This window comes from Micrasema longulum, unplaced genomic scaffold (assembly GCF_059751315.1).
Source record: "Micrasema longulum isolate JH-2025_06_02 unplaced genomic scaffold, ASM5975131v1 h1tg000511l, whole genome shotgun sequence".
Lineage (NCBI taxonomy): Eukaryota > Metazoa > Arthropoda > Insecta > Trichoptera > Brachycentridae > Micrasema > Micrasema longulum.
Window position 1 is genome coordinate 987501 of NW_028277708.1, and position 17183 is coordinate 1004683.

Here is a 17183-nt window from a genome sequence, read left to right on the forward strand (position 1 = left end):
AGTTTCACAATGCCAGCCTGATTTTTTGTTTTCGTGAGTGTAGCCACGATTTTACCGCGCTACTATAAAAACTTACATATTAACAAATTACAACAGGGATGGAGAATACCTTAAAGAAGGGAATATGGAAGTCTAGGCATTTACAGGGCTTATGACCTGTCATTGGCTGGTTTAAGTGGCCACTTTACACACTGTGCCTTCACCATTCACCTCTGTGAATTCACCATTTTGCCTATGTTTAAACATCCAAATTTCTTTAATTTTTTCATTTGTTGATTTGAAGCCAATGACAGGTCATAATTCCTGTAAATGCCTAGATTTCCATATTCCCTCATTTAAGGCATTCTCCATCCCTGTTGTAATTTGTTAACCTCAATGACTCTCGAGGGGGTGAAATCCAGTCTTTTGTCTACAAACATTTTGACAAACTCAAATACTGTTATAAATAAATAGTTCGAAAATCGTGGTGAGCAGTGCAAAGGAAAGGTGTGGCTGTTTTGTCATAAAAATAGCCTATACTTCAAGAAATTCAAAATCAGCAGAATTGAAGGATTTGTATACGATACATTGATGTTTTGAAAACATCGATGTTTGATCAGAAAAAAAAATTGATGTATCGAAATGGCTGATGTTTTTCAGTATTGATTTTTTTTTGTTATACAGAAAATATATGGGCGGCATCTGGGGGGAGAGTAGCAACAGATTATTTATGATTTGAAAAATGAAATAACCACTCCTAATGACTAAATGTTTTCCTTCCTTTAGGGTATTGATCCTGGGTGTGGGGGTAGTACCAGATCTTTGAGAATCCTTCCCCCCTTCTCAGGATGCCAGTTATGATATCTGTGCCCGTATAGCATGCATTTAGTAAAAAAAAACGGAAATTTACTTTAAAAATAGTAAAAACATAAACAGTATCGAAAATTTAACACTGTAGACAGACTTAGTGTTGTGTATCAGCCAATGAGGTGTTAGTAGATTTGATTGTTTATTAGTGTGTATACATGATGTATACACATTGTATAGTAGATATTTATATCCGTATGTAACACATTTATACCATAAGATTGAGTTGTGTAGTATATTGCAAATATTGTCTATGGCTCAGAACAAAGTGTCCGAGAGGGAAATTAAAAAAAAATTACGGATTTCAAAGAAAATACCAATTTTCGTCTGGACTGTTTTAAAATTGTCTTAATACATTAACAAAAACAAGAGAGCCACAAAAAATTATCAACTGTTTTCTCTGTATTGAAAGATTTAACTTTTTATGTCATGATGTTACAGGTGTATAAATAAAATATGGCAAAGAAGAAAATGTGTAAACTAATTTCTTGCACAAGCTTATAATAATTCAAAAGCTCTGTAAATGCCTAGACTTTCATGCAAAGAAATAATCTTGGATGTTATAATTCAATATGAATGTCAACTCATATCCCAGATAGCAGTGAAACTTGGTACAAACTTGATTTAAGATTGATGAAAGGTTGAAAAGGAAAATTTGACGCGACAAATTTTTCATCAAAAGTTGCTAGAATATTGTTATGTCAAATTTGAAGAGACAAGTTTTGACAAAACTTGCTGGAATCTTGCCATGTCAAGAATGGTATTTCAGAATCCGAAAGTCATATAGTGATGATCAACACAATGCCATATACATAAAAATATGGAGAGAATTCCTTTTATTGTTTTTATTTAATCCCAGGACTTTTCTACCAGACCGATTCTTTTTTAGCACCACAACAGGCCATGAAGCCCAATTACAGTGGTGAATTACAGCACGATACACCCAGCCTTAAGAAAAATCACATTTAATTTTTGTGTTCTCACCAGGAATCGAACCCAGAACCTTTCATGTGTGAGCCAAATGTCTTAACCACTACAACACGAAGGCCGCCAAATTAAATTAGTGCATGACAAATATCCAAAAAGTGGTAAATTCCAAACAACATTCAGATTGGCAATCCTATCAAAGTCATAGAAAAATATGATATATTTCACCGTTTTTGTCCGTGGGTTTCATATCATTTATAATGCGCAGTTCTTTAATTACGCATTTATCATTGGACGTTTTTCCGGCGATTTTAAAACGTTTAATATTGTCGAAGTGTTAATACTCAGTTTAAAGGATGAACTATTGATATGCCACTGAGGAAAAAACATTAAAAATGAGTTTTTGTTGCACTGTCACTCGACAAAACCGTCTTGTCAAGAGCTCTTTAAAAGTAAGTATGATATTAATATCTCATCCACTGCATGATGCTTACAATAGTTTAAACTGATTAATTATTAAATATCACAAATATTATACTATTATTGAACTGAATTGATTGAATTATGTTTTATTTACAGAAAAGGCTGTTAATAATATACCGATATAATAAACCAATACTTTAACCCCAGAGGCTCTTATACTTCACAAAAGTTAACAGATGGAAGAGTTGAGGAAATGAAGATGTTTAAACATAGGCAGAACGCTTAATGTTACACAGTTTGTAAAGTGGCCACTTCAACCAGCCAATGACAGTACATTAGCCCAGTAAATACCTAGACTTCCATATTCCTTCCCAAAATGTTTTCCCTCTGTTGCAACAAATTTTGATTTGAATATCGGATACTTTTTACCATGAAAAATCCCGCTAGTCGAAAAGCTAGTAAGTCATAAAACAGTTTTTTTCAGAGTTGAGAGACAAAAGAATGCACCGGACTCTGATCTCCAGTCAATTGACATGTATTATTTGACATCACATCATCTGACTTTCTTGGCAAAAATAGCCCGTAATTTTATTATTTATTCAAAATAAATATACTGAGTAATAATAACAAGATATTTTATTTAATATTAATATTTTTAAGAAGCTTCGTGTTTTTTGTTTTTTTGGTTTGTTTTTTTGTTTCATTTTTTTTTGTTGTTTTTTTTGTTTTTTTTTTTTTGTTTTTTTTTCTCTTGTTTTTGTTTTTTTGTTGTATTTTTTGTTTTTTCTTTTTTTTTTGCTAAATTAATCCAAACATCATGCACGTTTGTTGGATGGTAACTAGGAAGTTTGCTTTAAACTTGCCTCAAGTTTACAGAGTTGCTATCTTAAACTTGGGTCAAGCTTGAACTCTTGATACTTCAAACTTGATACAAGCTTGAGGCAAGTTTAAATTGCTATCTGGGATTTTATGCTCTATAGCATTTAATTTTGCTGCCCAAGATATTATATTCTTAAAGATTATTATTTTTTTATATTCGTTTACCAAACAATATATTATGTATTTAAAAAAAACAGATGCATATAAATACAGGTTAAGAGTACGTACATGTAAACATGATTATATTTTGTATTGTATAATTGCCAGTCTAACTATGGTTAATACCTTATTGAATTTTGGGACAAAAACATTAACAAAAAATATTTACTGAAATAAGTTTGTGTCAAACGTAAAAAGTAGTCAAAAAAGCGCTAACCACTACACCACAGAGTGTAAAAATGGTCAATAGTAGTTGGGTCCCTAAAAAGATGTAAAAAATATGCGAAATCACCGATAGCATATAAATGATTTATATTTTACATAAACGTGAAGTGTAAATTCGGAACAGGCCTCCACCACACTTCCGCTGATCTACCGTCTGCCTACATCTGAAATTAAGACGTAGTCAGATACATAACCATTAAATACAATGCTCTACTGCCAGCACTTAAATTATACCATAAACATTTTTTGTTTCACATAAGTCAAATCGTGGTAGATCACTAGTTATAGTTCTAAGTGGTTCTACATTATCTCTGGTCAGATCAGTGACCAGTGACTGTCAAGCGTCAAATGTTTCAATTTCAAATATCTGAAATAATAATTGCCGAAGAGGAAAATAAAGTTGTCCCCTGGTTCTCCCGGAAAGTGAACCGTTATATAATTATATGATCAAAATGCTGGACTGACACTTTTTACTTGTTTGTGAAATCGGTAGTTTCCCTTTAAATTTATACATGAATTCATATCTTGTCTTTGTTAGGCTTGATGAAAGTATCGATTTTTTACATTTTAATAAATAACAAGTATGTCTAATTTGGGAACGGGACAAGGTATTTATTCACCATTGCGTCAAAACTTTACAGATTCTGAATCCGAAGAAGAAATACATAACTCGATTTCTGGAAGAAAGCCAATAGTAGTATCTGAAAATTTTAATGTTAACACAATGAAAAACGGATTAAAGAATTACCACCACTTTTCTAACGGCGATGAAATCGAAGATCCAAATGGGTATGTCGGGAATATGGGTAATAATATTGAAAGTGTTAATATATTACAAAGCGAGAAAAGTAAAGATCGCATGTCACCACTTAGAAAGTTCCTGTTTGTCTTATCCATCTCGGTGTGTTTCCTTACCGTCATTGTTTTCTTATGGGTACTGCCTTGTTCCGAACTCGGGGAGTGTTCCATATCTTCTACTAACAAGAACAAAAGAACTAGTTGGGAAAATCCCTACCACGATATTGAACTTAAAGGTGCCATAAACATCGTGGATGGAGCTGTCGGAAACGATAAGAACTTAATCATGCTTTTTCGTGGGGATGTTGTTAATCCGGAACATTCAGAAGGAGTGCGTCTCTCGAATGATAATGGCATTATACTTATTGTTGGAAATAGTGGAAAAGTTGGCTGGTTTATTAGACAACCGAGACTTCCCACTGATGTTGATTGCTCTCTAATCGATGTGGACCGTGACGGGATGAAGGATTGTATCATGATAGGAAAAGATGGTCTCTTTGCTGCCTTTAATCCTACCACAGGAACTGTTTATTGGTATCTACATAATCACGAAAGTAACAGCAAACCATTCGAATCTGTAGACTTTCCTTTAATAGTAATGGATATTGACGGAGACGGAGTCAGTGACATGTTAGCTCCGTGTAGTTCTGACGATACCAAAAGCCATAACTCCCTTATATTTATATCCGGGTATCGTGGAAGTGTAATTGGGCAACCATTAGCGTTGACTGATTGTACTTCTATTAATAAACTGCAGGTTGATAAGGATCACATTGTAAGTTTTACTTGTAAAAATGTAACGAGTCTATCCGAATCTCTAAAGGTGAAGAAATTTGAAGATTTGTACAAGAGCATTACTAATAAACCATTTAGTACTAAATGGAATAACTGGATTGTAACTAAACAGCACCAAGTATTTGGGCAGAGGAAGGAGACTGAAAACCAGAGGAATGTTTACTCTGTGGATGGAAGAAAGCTCATTGTGGAGAATACGGGACACTGTCCTGGCAACTGCAAAGTGACTGTGCAGTTGATAGATGAAAGGACAGGAAAAGAAAACATTTCTTGGGAGTACATAGCCCCCCGAGTATATGGAATGGTACCGGCGACCTTAGTATTCAATAATAGTGTCAATATGTTAAAGCATCACATTTCTGGTTTTGTCCTTAAATTCTGGCAGTGGAATATAAACCCTAAAAATGTCAACAGATATGATCGTAACACAGATAATAATTATGACATTTTCAATAACATCATTGATCAAAATACTCCTAAGGAAAAATTTGACGACTCCCTCAGATTTGTCAGAAGTGCAAAAATCTCTAAAAATGACATTAAATCTGATAATATGACTATCAATCGTTTGACAGAAAGAGTTGTTTTGGTAACTTTTAACGCTACTGACATTCACATAGTAAATGCTAGTCAGAGTGATGTGATTCAGATTTGTTTCAAAAAGAATAATGAGATAATATGCCAACCAGATTTGAGTTATCAAGAAAATTCCTTATTGATTTCTGACCTCGACGGTGATGGCTCTCAAGAGTTGATAACATACCTCACTAGCTTCCATTGTCCTGAATCTGCAGTAATCGATGAATTCCCCAGTGACAATACTAAATGTGACGCTGATTGGAATCTGCGTTCCATAGTTCGCGTTGTTCGTCTAGAAGCCGAACTTCCTAAACTTTATGAAGCAGTCTCTCATCATTAAATTTGTGCCTCTCATTGCTAATTTTTTTCTTGAGTTTGTGAAGTGTGTGATCTGAGTAATTGGTAATTATTTCTCAAAAAAGTGAAATGATTTCTTTTTTAAATGCGATTATGTTATTATTTTGTTTTGTTTTAAATGTTGCACAATATTACTATCAAATGGTTTGTCTATGTTTCCTATTGTTAAGTTTAATTTATTTAATATGTTTAAAAAAATAATATTTAAGTTTTAAATATAATATTATGGATTATTCTTAATAGTGCACTGACACCCTATCAAATCACATTAATTTTAAAAATCATCATTTTCTCCAGTGAAATTATAGCCAGAGGCTTAAAAAAAATTTAAAGGCTTGTAAAATGTATTCATTTTAATGGCTTGTAAAGGTACTTGAAAATATGTTATAGATAAATAAGGAAGGAATACTGAAGGCAAGTTTTGATACTGTAAATTCAAAGATGTAGAGACCGGTCTTACAATAATAATTTATTTCAAAATCCACCATGTTAAAATACCCTCTTAGGTCAAAGTATTGCTTTAGTTATGAAAGAGAAAGTTTTTGTGAAAATAAAAAGAATGCACAAATTTTACTCTCAAAGTGTGCAGAAGAGAAGACTGAGTTAATAGTGTTTTTTTTTTAATGTTTACAAATAAAAACATAGTATTTTACTATATACATAATTACCTGCTATGTGATTTATCTATTTGATATAAAATAGGTTTTAGTATTAAAATTTACAGTTTGTATTATATATTAAAGTCTAAAATTTATTTTAGCTAGTGCCATCATTGCTTGATGTGATTTGTGTATAATCTTTTTCACCATTTTGGGATAACCGATCAATCAAATGTATTTTCTCATTTCCCATGTAGGCAGAACTGCCCATTCTGGAGATCGCACTTAAAACAATTTGATGTCAGTTTTACATAAATATGATATTGCAACTCGCTTTATTATATACACAAATTTAAAACCCAATTTTAAAAATGTTTCCTCCTAAATCTTTATCTTTTTTACAAACGTTACATTACAAATAATATTGTCATAATCATCATTCCCTTTCTATGTCAGTGTTCTTTATGTGTAGGTTATGTTAGGATAAATGAGCAAAAAACATTACACCAGGAAACATATTTTAATAAAGTAAAGTAAAGAATATAAAGTAGAGAGAAAGTACTGAAATACGTAGAACAATGTTTTTTAAAAAATTATTTATTAACTAACGTCATTTTATAGAAAGCTTAGGCGGCAGAAAAGCCCTTGAGACGGCCCTGGGCACTGCATCAGTACACCAACCACAGTGCATCTTGAACTTTTTTGTTACATGAAGGTAAGATGATCAGTCTTAGGCTTCAGGTGCCAGTCCAGGGACTATGAAATATGTATTCTAGTGTAAAACACCTTTTTAAATAAATATTTTACTTCAACCATGGCGGGAATCGAACCCAAGACCTCTTGCATGGTAGGCAAATGTGCTAATTGCTACACCACGAGGTTAATATTGCAGTTATTAATTAATAATTGTGATTAAATTTTAATGGTTAAATATCTTGAAATTGACCGGCAAAATATATTTTTTATGGTGGAAACAACGTTATACAAATAAATTCACAATATTGACTGTATAATTATTTTAATATCAGTTATATTTTTAGCTTAAAACTTGCACATTTCTTTAATCATGGGCCTACATAATTGAATTATCTTTAGTGTTAGACCTTTTCCTTTTTTCCATAATCTTCGTTGATTTGAATTGAGTACTCATACATTTAATAAGATATTGGTTTTGTGATTACCTGCCTAAGTAGGTAGAATTTCACAGCATGTGAGTACATATTCAATACAGGACATAAAATATATATATATTCATTATCCTTTTTAAATTTTTTTCATTAAGATTTTGCAGCAGTAAGAAACATCAAGTCCAATGATCAGATGGTATGTTGACTTTAAACCATTGATAATTTAAGAGCTCTGAGATGTCCCTTAGCATCTCAAATAAGGTGAATAATAATCTTTAAAATAAGACTTTGGATTTGTTATTTATTCAAGTTGTGTGTTTTTACATATAATTTCCTCATTAAACCCATAAGTGAAATTATATATTATTGTAATAAAAAACTTTGTTATTAGTGTTTCACATTCATTCTATTAAAATAACACGACTATTGTTTCGGGAGAGCACTTCTTTCGTCGATGGGTGATAGTGATACTAATAACTATGTTTTTATTTTTATAATAAATCATCATGAAGTGAATGCCAATTCAATAAATTAAATTATGTATATTTATGTGTACTTCGTGACAAGCCCCGATCATTCACTAACACTGGAATGTAAAAAATACTTAAATCTAGTCATTTAGTTTTGTAATCATGTAAAAAATAATTTTGAAAATGTGTTGCCTATAATTTTTATGTTTCAGCAGTAAATTTTTTTATTTTCATTGTTAAACAAAACTCTCAAACATTATGTATCTAGTCACTTTGATTGAGCAATACGGAATATGTGTTTCAAGTCTTTAATAGTTTACTAGATTTACTTTGTGATGAAATTAGTGACTTTATTTCAATTAAGTTGTTACTGACATATTTTTTATTATTGCCTAAAATATCTTAAAAAAGCAAATACAACAGTTAAAAATATGTAAATTTTACAATAGGGTAGTGTGCAAATACACAAACCCTAAAAAATTATATCTAAAAAATTACGAAACAATATGTTTTAACAAAATAAATGAAAAAGAGTAACATGATATAAATATTATATATATATATAGGTGCCTATATTTGTATTATTAAACATTAGTTACCTGGGTGAATTATAAATTTGTAATTTATTTCATGTTTAGAAGATATTGTACAATTTATGTATTGTGATAATGTTTACCTTATTGAAAATTATATCCCTTTTAGCACCTATGAATGTGTGTGTATGTACTACCTACTGTGTTAATAAATATTTTCAAATTACAATTAAAATATTATTATCAATAACCTTTATTTAAGTACTTCAGATATTTTAAAAACCTGATTAGTATTAATCTAAGAATAACATGACATGTAATTAATGTGGTCCCATGCTGTTTTGTTATTGCTATCTAATTTAGGTATCTATTTATTAAGGCATGTATTAAGCGAAAAGCAAAAATAAATTAACAATAGATTATATCATAACATAATATCCAAGAACTCAAGAAGAACTGTTGAAGAAACATAATTCAAATGTGACTTGCGGAGTTTTAGGTCTATGTTTGAGTCATTTTTTTTATTTTTGTTGAACGCAAGCTTTTCTTGATGTGTTTGGCAGTTGACTTCTCTTTTTGTTCTACCATCCCAGGTGATCCTGCTTCCAGGATACACAAACTCTTTCTTATTTTTCAGAGTTGCTCCTAACATTAGTACATTTATTTACTGCTCATTACGTGCCACAGTCATCACTTAAGTTTTACTCCTGGGCTGGTATTCCAAACGAAATTATAGCGCGGTATAGCGCGTTTTTACGTACTAAATACACATTATAGCGCGCTGTAAACGCGTTCGGAATACCAGCCCTGTTTATTTTCATGTTATTATTAAGTAAATTCTCTATGGCTGTCAGAGCTTTTGCGAGTTCTTCTTCACTTTTAGCTATAGGAGCGATGTCATCAACAAACCTTATCGTATCTATCTTTTGTCTGTGTATTTTTACACCCAAGTAATATACAACTGATTCAAGTAAAATAACAAAGTAAAATTAATATTTGCAAATATTTCAAAAATGAGTTTTATGACAAATAGGTTTTATAGGCAGATATTTTTACAATAACCTCTTTAAGAAAGGAATATAGAAGTGTAGTCTAGACATTAAGAACTTTACCTATTATTGCCATTAGCTGGTTTGTGTAGTAACTTAAAGCACTGTAAAATTCACCATTTCGCTTACGTTAGAACATCTTCAATTTTTCACACCTGCTCAAATTATTGTTTATTATTTATGTACCAGGGCCCCGATTACAATAAAAAGTTAACATTTATCTTCAATTTTATCTATAAAGTAAAATGAAGTTTTCCATTTGAAAAGCAGAATATGCATACAATTTTTTCTTCTAAACATGTTCCCGACGAATATAGGTACCGTCAAACATGACAATTTTGCCCAGTTTTACCAAACTTTTACAATATCATAAATTTTTTGTATAGGACTACTCCTATCCAGGTTTTTGAATAGTAATACTAATTATTCTGCGCATTTTAACAAGTACAGAACGTTTGCTTTTCTTTTATTTATGCAATTTTAGAAGACAAAACATACTGGGCAAAATTATCTCACTTGTTGACAATTTTGCCCACTTGGAAATTAACTGTAATTTTTGGTTTTATCATCCTTATCATACGGTTAATTACTACTTTTTGGGCGAAAAAAACTGTTTATGTTTAAACAATAGCATCATTGAAGGACACCATTATAAAATCAATGCAAAAAACCGGTGGGAAAAAATGTCAACTATTTCCTAAATTTTTCTATACAATGCGGATTCGTGGGCCAGGGTTGGCACATAATTGGATTTTTAACAAAACCAAAGGAGTTTATCTCTAATCCTTTTAATTTGTTCGTGTTTGACTATGCATAAGCCAATAAATTATAAATCGCTTTTATTTTTTTTTTACAAACCCTTTCAGTTCTGATGCAATTTTCGTAATTAAGGGGGCAAGCTCTCAAAACGGTTTTTCTTTAAATGATATTGTATTTTATGTACAGAATTCATAATATTTTCTATGTTTTATTTATTTTATATATTTTTTAATATTTATTTTTCAAAAATATTTACAAAACAGTCTTAAATTAAAGTCCTGCTGAGTTGCATACATACAACTCGTCAGCAGGTTCTAATAAATTACATCGATTATTTACATGACTGTTAAAAATATTTATACAAAAAACATTTTAAATAAAAAAAAGTCTTCATAATTTCACAAAAAGCTGGCAAATTTAATTAAATAAAACTTTCTAAAATGTGGTCGGATATTCTTACATTTTTAAAAATGGTTTAAATTGTTTTTAAACGGTAAAAATTTAAATTGGTTTTTGTATTACCACTTTTAATTTACTCACAGAAAATGACTCAATCTTGCAGTTTCTAAGGTTACCATTGAATTTATGAGAACCTTGACGCAAGATGACAGGTTCAGGCAAAGATTTCACTATGTTCCAATTAAATACATAATCAATATCCTCAACTTGAGACCACACAAAGCTCTATTACGTTTGCGTCTTACAAATGACATAACAATATTAAAATTGTGGTTGTTGATGCGCTGATAACTTAACTGACATCATATTTGTCGTTTTGCGTATCAACAGTGTTAAACATTACTGAAACGAAACCGCCTTCTTCATTGTTATTAATTTCAAGCGGATCAGACCAATACCGATCTATATCGGTGTTGGACACTGACACTGTTTTTTCGTTTTCCTCGGCCGAAGATTCGGAGGCACGCTGTTCATATTCGTCGTGATGACTTATGATGGATGTCTCGAAATCTGTTGATTCATTAACTGAGTAGGCATTAGAGTCTGTTGTTTCCGTGTCGCTATGATTTTTTTTTCAATGTTCTTCTTTATAAGATGTAAGTATCTTTTGATCCTGAAGGCAGAGAAAAATCGAATGGATTGCTATCCAATTGCTGTGTGGTAAAAAAAGGTTTGATGAACGGATTAACTGGCTTATCATTTTCAGCGTGTATTTGGATTGAAACCCCCATCAGATTTTCAAATCTTATTTGTTGAATCTTTGGCAAAAATCTGATTTACGGGCAAGTTTGAAGAAAACATCAGGTTACCTCGTTTAAAATCGTGTTTTTGTCGCTTACTTCATTTTATTTTATATTTTCTACTTTGTTTAAGCAGCAGGTACTTGCATTTTCTTCGGGTCGGCTGATGTTTTCTTTTTCTGTAATCTGGTTTTTGTCTCGGATAATGTTTTTTCAAAGTAGTATGTAGCGACAACCCTAGACGTGGGCAAAATTGTCAAAACACTAACTAAGAAATCTAAGACAATTTTGCCCGCTTAAATATCTATTGTGTTTGTTCAAATAGATATACAGAAATACTTTCAGTTTACCGCCAGTTTCAGTTGATCACTTGAAATTTGAAGTTAAACTTGAAGGTCTGTTTTTGTATATCTATAAATAATGTCAAAAATTGTGTTTTTGCGGAGTTTGTGTTGAAACGAGGCAAGTAAGTTTCATATATTTCATTGCATAAATAAAAACAACGCTATAGAAAGTATTTCTGTAAGTCTATTTGAACAAACATAATACCTAGACATTTAAGTGGGCAAAATTACCTTAGATATATTAGCTATAGTTCTTAAAATATAACATGATTAGAATGACAGTTGTCAGAAAAATCATTTGTATTTAGCGTGTTAATTAATTTTTTTTATTACAATGCTTGGAACATAAATCAACATTAATGTATAAAATCAGCTTTAAAACTAAAAGAAAACTAAAATAAACCTAATTATTAACGACGTTCTTACAAGGTTACGTCATTTTGCAAAAACATTAGGTATGGGACAAATTGATCAACGTAAATTGATCGAATAAAAAAATTATTCGTTTGATGTTGTTCATAAAAAAGTATAAATGTCTCATTTTTTGGTAAACAGTTATGTTAAACACACTATAATAGGCTTGTATTTTCGTTTTTTATGTAAATTTTTCGAAACCGAGTTTAATGATTGCATGAAATAACTGATAAAATTGATTTGATCAGTGATCAGTAATTTCCCATCACCAATGAAATTAGTTTGATAGCTGTCATTCTAATCAAGCTATATTTTAAGGACTATAGTGTTTTGACAATTTTAGCCACGTCTAGGGTTGTTGCTACATACTACTTTGAAAAAACATTATCAAGGACAAAGACCAGGCTACAGAAAAATAATACATTAGCCGACCCGAAGCAAATGCAAGTACCCTGCTGCTTAAAAAAAGTAGAAAATATAAAAGAAAATGAAGTAAGTGATAAAAACATGATTTCAAACGAGGTAACCGGATATTTTGTTCAAACTGGATCAGATTAATTTTAAATATCAGTAAATCGTAAATCAAATTTTTCGTCAAAGATTTAACAAATAAGATTTTAAAATCTGGGTTCAATTAAAATACACGCTAAAAATGACAAGCCAGTTATTCTGTTCATCAAAACTTTTTGTACCACACAGCAATTGGATAACAACCCATCCAATTTTTCTCTGCCATCAGGATCAAAAGATACCTACACCTTACAAAGGAGAACATTGAAAAATTTGTCATAGCGACACGGACACAACATACTCTGATGCCTACTCAGTTGATAAATCAACAGATTTCGAGGCATTCCCCATAAGTCATCACGGTGAATATGAACAACGCGCCTCCGAATCTTCGGTCGAGTAAAACGAAAAACAATGTCTGATCCGCTCGAAATTAATAACGGTAAAGAAGGCGCTTTCATTTTAGTAAAGTTTAACACTGTTGATACGCAAAACGACAAATATTATGTCGGTTAAGTTATCAGCGCATCAACAACCACAATTTACTATTGTTATGTCATTTGTAAGACGCAAACGTAATGGTACTCTGTGTGGCCTCAAGTTGAGGATATTGATTATGTAAGTATTTAATTGGAACATAGTGAAAGCTTTGCCTGAACCTGTCATCTTGCGTCAAGATTTTCATAAATTCAATCTAAACCTTAAAAACTGCAAGATTGAATTATTTTCTGTGAGTAGATTAAAAATGGTTCTATCTAAACCAATTTTTATTTTTACCTTTAATTTGTCAGTTTTTTTGCGAATTCTATTTTTTTATTTTAAATGTTTTATGTATTAATATTTTTAACTGTCTAAAGAAGAAAATAAAACATAGAAAATATTATAAATTCTGTACATAAAATACAATTCCACAAGATAGGAAATCTAGCAAATAATTTCACTGCTGTACTAAATTAAAAATAAAGAATTGTTTTTTGTTTTCTACATACACATTTAAAGAAAATTTGTTTTGAGAGCTTGCCCCCTTAATTACAAAAAATCGCATCAGAACAGAAAAATTTAGAAAATAGGTGATAATATTGCCCACCTGTTTTTTGCATTGATTTTATAATGGTGATTGCCTCAATGATTCTATTGTTTAAACATAAACAGATTTTTTCTCCCAAAAAATAATAAACCGTGTGAGAAGGATGATAAAATCTAAAATAACAGTTAATGACCAAGTGGGTAAAATTGTCAACAAGTGCAAATAATTTTGCCCAGTATATTTTCTCTTCGAAAATTGAATAAATAAAAGAAAAGCAAACGTTGTGTACTATCACTATTCAACAAAATGTACAGGAGTAGTCCCATACAAAAATTCTATGATATTGTAAAAGTTTGGTAAAACTGGGCAAAATTGTCACGTTTGACGGTACTTATTTTTTAGACAAATATCGTGTTTTTTTTTAGGCAGTCGAATTAGGGCCCATTTTTTTTTTACCATGGTTAATAATTCCCGAAAGTGCAAATTTATTCGTTCTAAAAAACATTTTCATTCAAATTATTGTAAAAGAAGAAACAAGTTTTTTGTTTTTGAAATTCACTCAGTTAACAAAACGATACTCTGTCGCACTCTAGCGGAACTTTTTGAAGCTGTTTGACATCTCGAATAATTTCTCACAAGTCGTCGAACGTAAGAGAATAACATTTTTACCGACCGAATTAGAAATGTGAGAAAATTATCCCTTTATCTTTTGAGTTCACGTTGTCTAAGTGAATATTTTCGTGCAATCTGTAGTCAAGTAATATGTGTTAATCTTTGGTCAGCAAGTAATTTGTTTAAATCGTGAACTGTGCTATTTATTTCGCGTTCTACAAACATGGCTTCCACAATGGAAGAAGAACAGAGTTTGCGTGATTGTGAAAATTATATACAAACTCATAAAGTGCAAATATTAATTAAAGATTGTATTGTCCAACTCTGTGTTAATAAACCGGAAAATCCAGTGATTTTTTTGAGGCAGTACTTCCAGAAATTGGAAAGGGTGAGCATACTGTCACTTATTACGAGTCATTTATGTACTTTAAAATATATATATAATTGGTTTATCGCTTCAGTAGCATCTAAAAATTATCTAAATAAAAATCTAAATTGGCCCACCGTATCTTATCTGTCAAAAACTTAATTTTGTTTGTAATTTTTTAATAATGTGGTACCTTTGTTTTGACGTTTCCACTTAAATAAATAAACTTTCAACGCTAGATGGCTCTATCGTCGCAGTTAGACAGCCCTTTGATTCTTTTAAAAATTGAAAATATTGTAAGTTCAAAATATTATAATTACTCAAATATTAAATTTATTATTTATTAATAAGCGGACTTGGTCCATTCAAACACAAATCTCCATAATACATACAGGGTCAATAATTGTTACTTAATCTTAGATAAATGACTTTTTGTATTACGATAAAATTATATTACATAGTCTTGTTATTATAAAATCATACGTATTAAAAAAAACAGTGAACTTGTAAATACATAATATAAGTATTTACAAGACATTGAAAAAAAAATGGTAGAAAAACGGTCCAATTTTTTTTCTTTACCTACCGGTCAGAAATTTTATCGAAAACTTTGATTGCGTCTCTGAGTCTAGAGTCTAGATCCTGGGCCCTGGGCCCCAATTACGATGGGAAGTTAACCGAGTTACCCTAGTGGCATTTATTGTTGGCGATCAGTATCATCGCCAACTATAAATGTAACGTTTAATTGTACGGCAAAGTTTCACGAAAATGTGTGAAAAAAATAATAAAAATGAACTACTTTAATCTACGTCACTAGATCTTCCGAACCAATCAATGATAATGCTGTGATTAATTTCCGGAAACCGGAAATTTATCATAAGCCAACTCACCAGTCGGCAGAACTTACTGACGAGAACTTGTAACGTCACGAGCCGAATAATTTCGAAATTTCAAAACTTTAAAAATATCATAGCGTTTATAATACGATTCATTTTTTTTTTATTAGTTTGATAGTCTATTACCGAATAAATAAAATCACTGAACCACCTCATTGTCTATAAAGTAAAATGAATTATCTTTATGAAAATTGTATTATTTATATGAAATTGTTTTCTAAACATCTTCAATTACAGGTTTCTGACGAAGATACTAAAATTTTTATACTAATATACGAGTATACATTTTCGATCATAAATATCGATTTTACTTTATACCGTCTCGATATGTATCGATGAATATAACGTTTGTAATTGCGGCCCTAGGGTGGCATTCTGAACGCAAAAACGCGCGTAGGAAACACATTTTTAATGCGTATTTACGTACTAAATACACGCTAACAGGTCGATTTCTTCGCATGCAATTCCGTTTAGAATACCAGGGCCGCGATTATGAACGGCTATCTTCATTGGTATATACTAAGACGGTATAATCAAATATCGATATTTATTTACGAAAGTGTGTATATTTGTATGAAAATTCGAAATGTCTTCGTCGGTAACCGGTAATTAAACATGTTTAGAAAAAAAAATTGTAAACATATTCTATTTTTCTTACAGAAAACATAATTTTACTTTGTAGATAAAATTGAAGATAAAGACGTCATACCTTCACCTTGACGGTACAGTTGAAGATAAATTCTCTCTAGCGATACTTTCTTACTTATCAGGTCCAGACTTTGGACCTTGCCACTCCAGTGTGCAGCGACAGATATCGCCTTGTCATCCTCAAATCATTATCATCACAAGTTAACTACATTTGTGGATACCGCAGCAGACGAGGATCATCCTGCACCTCTCCGCAATCGCAGTTCATGTCATCTCCCTCCGGAAAACCCCACCTCCGTTGATTGTATTTGCACCTAGACACCCCTACTCTTAGTCTAGCGATTACAAAGATATACTACCGACCCCTTACTTTCAAGTTTTGGGTAGGTACATTGATATGAAACAAAGGGAGCGTAAATAGGTGCGAGGGTTTTCACGGTCACTGTTATCAATATGTTTATTTTTTGGGTGATACCGTGTGTGTTGGGTTTGTTCCAACAAATTTGGAACAAATTCAACACAGACGGTATCACCCAAAAAATAAACATATAGAAGGGGAGCGTACGTCACGGTACACATATCTACGCTCTAAAATGACATAGCTTCAGTATGATGTCATAGTTGAAAATAAAATTCTCCCG

At 31.4% G+C, this 17183-nt stretch overlaps 2 protein-coding genes and 1 long non-coding RNA gene across 4 annotated transcripts in view; all 3 read left to right on the forward strand.

Annotated features, from left to right (window-relative positions):
• The first annotated feature begins 2023 nt into the window (after nt 1-2023).
• LOC148280918 (uncharacterized) lies at nt 2024-2910 on the forward strand. The gene is made up of 3 exons (XR_015822469.1): nt 2024-2225; nt 2353-2539; nt 2681-2910. It is a non-coding gene; the product is annotated as an uncharacterized LOC148280918 (long non-coding RNA).
• An 875-nt stretch (nt 2911-3785) lies between these two features.
• Nucleotides 3786-8946, forward strand: LOC148280919 (protein FAM234A). Its single transcript, XM_088227562.1, has 2 exons — nt 3786-3948; nt 4101-8946. The coding sequence occupies exon 2, from the start codon at nt 4184-4186 to the stop codon at nt 5969-5971; it is 1788 nt and encodes a 595-aa protein (XP_088083688.1). The 5' UTR covers nt 3786-3948; nt 4101-4183; the 3' UTR covers nt 5972-8946.
• Nucleotides 8947-14605: 5659 nt separating this feature from the next.
• Pka-R1 (protein kinase, cAMP-dependent, regulatory subunit type 1) overlaps nt 14606-17183 on the forward strand; it is a 147173-nt gene continuing 144595 nt past the window's right edge. Inside the window, exon 1 of one of the 2 annotated variants that reach the window (XM_088227586.1) lies at nt 14606-15019. In XM_088227586.1, coding sequence (XP_088083712.1) covers nt 14855-15019 — 165 coding nt within the window. In that variant the 5' untranslated portion in view covers nt 14606-14854. The remainder of the gene's footprint in view (nt 15020-17183) is intronic. The other variant, XM_088227585.1, reaches the window with a different exon arrangement.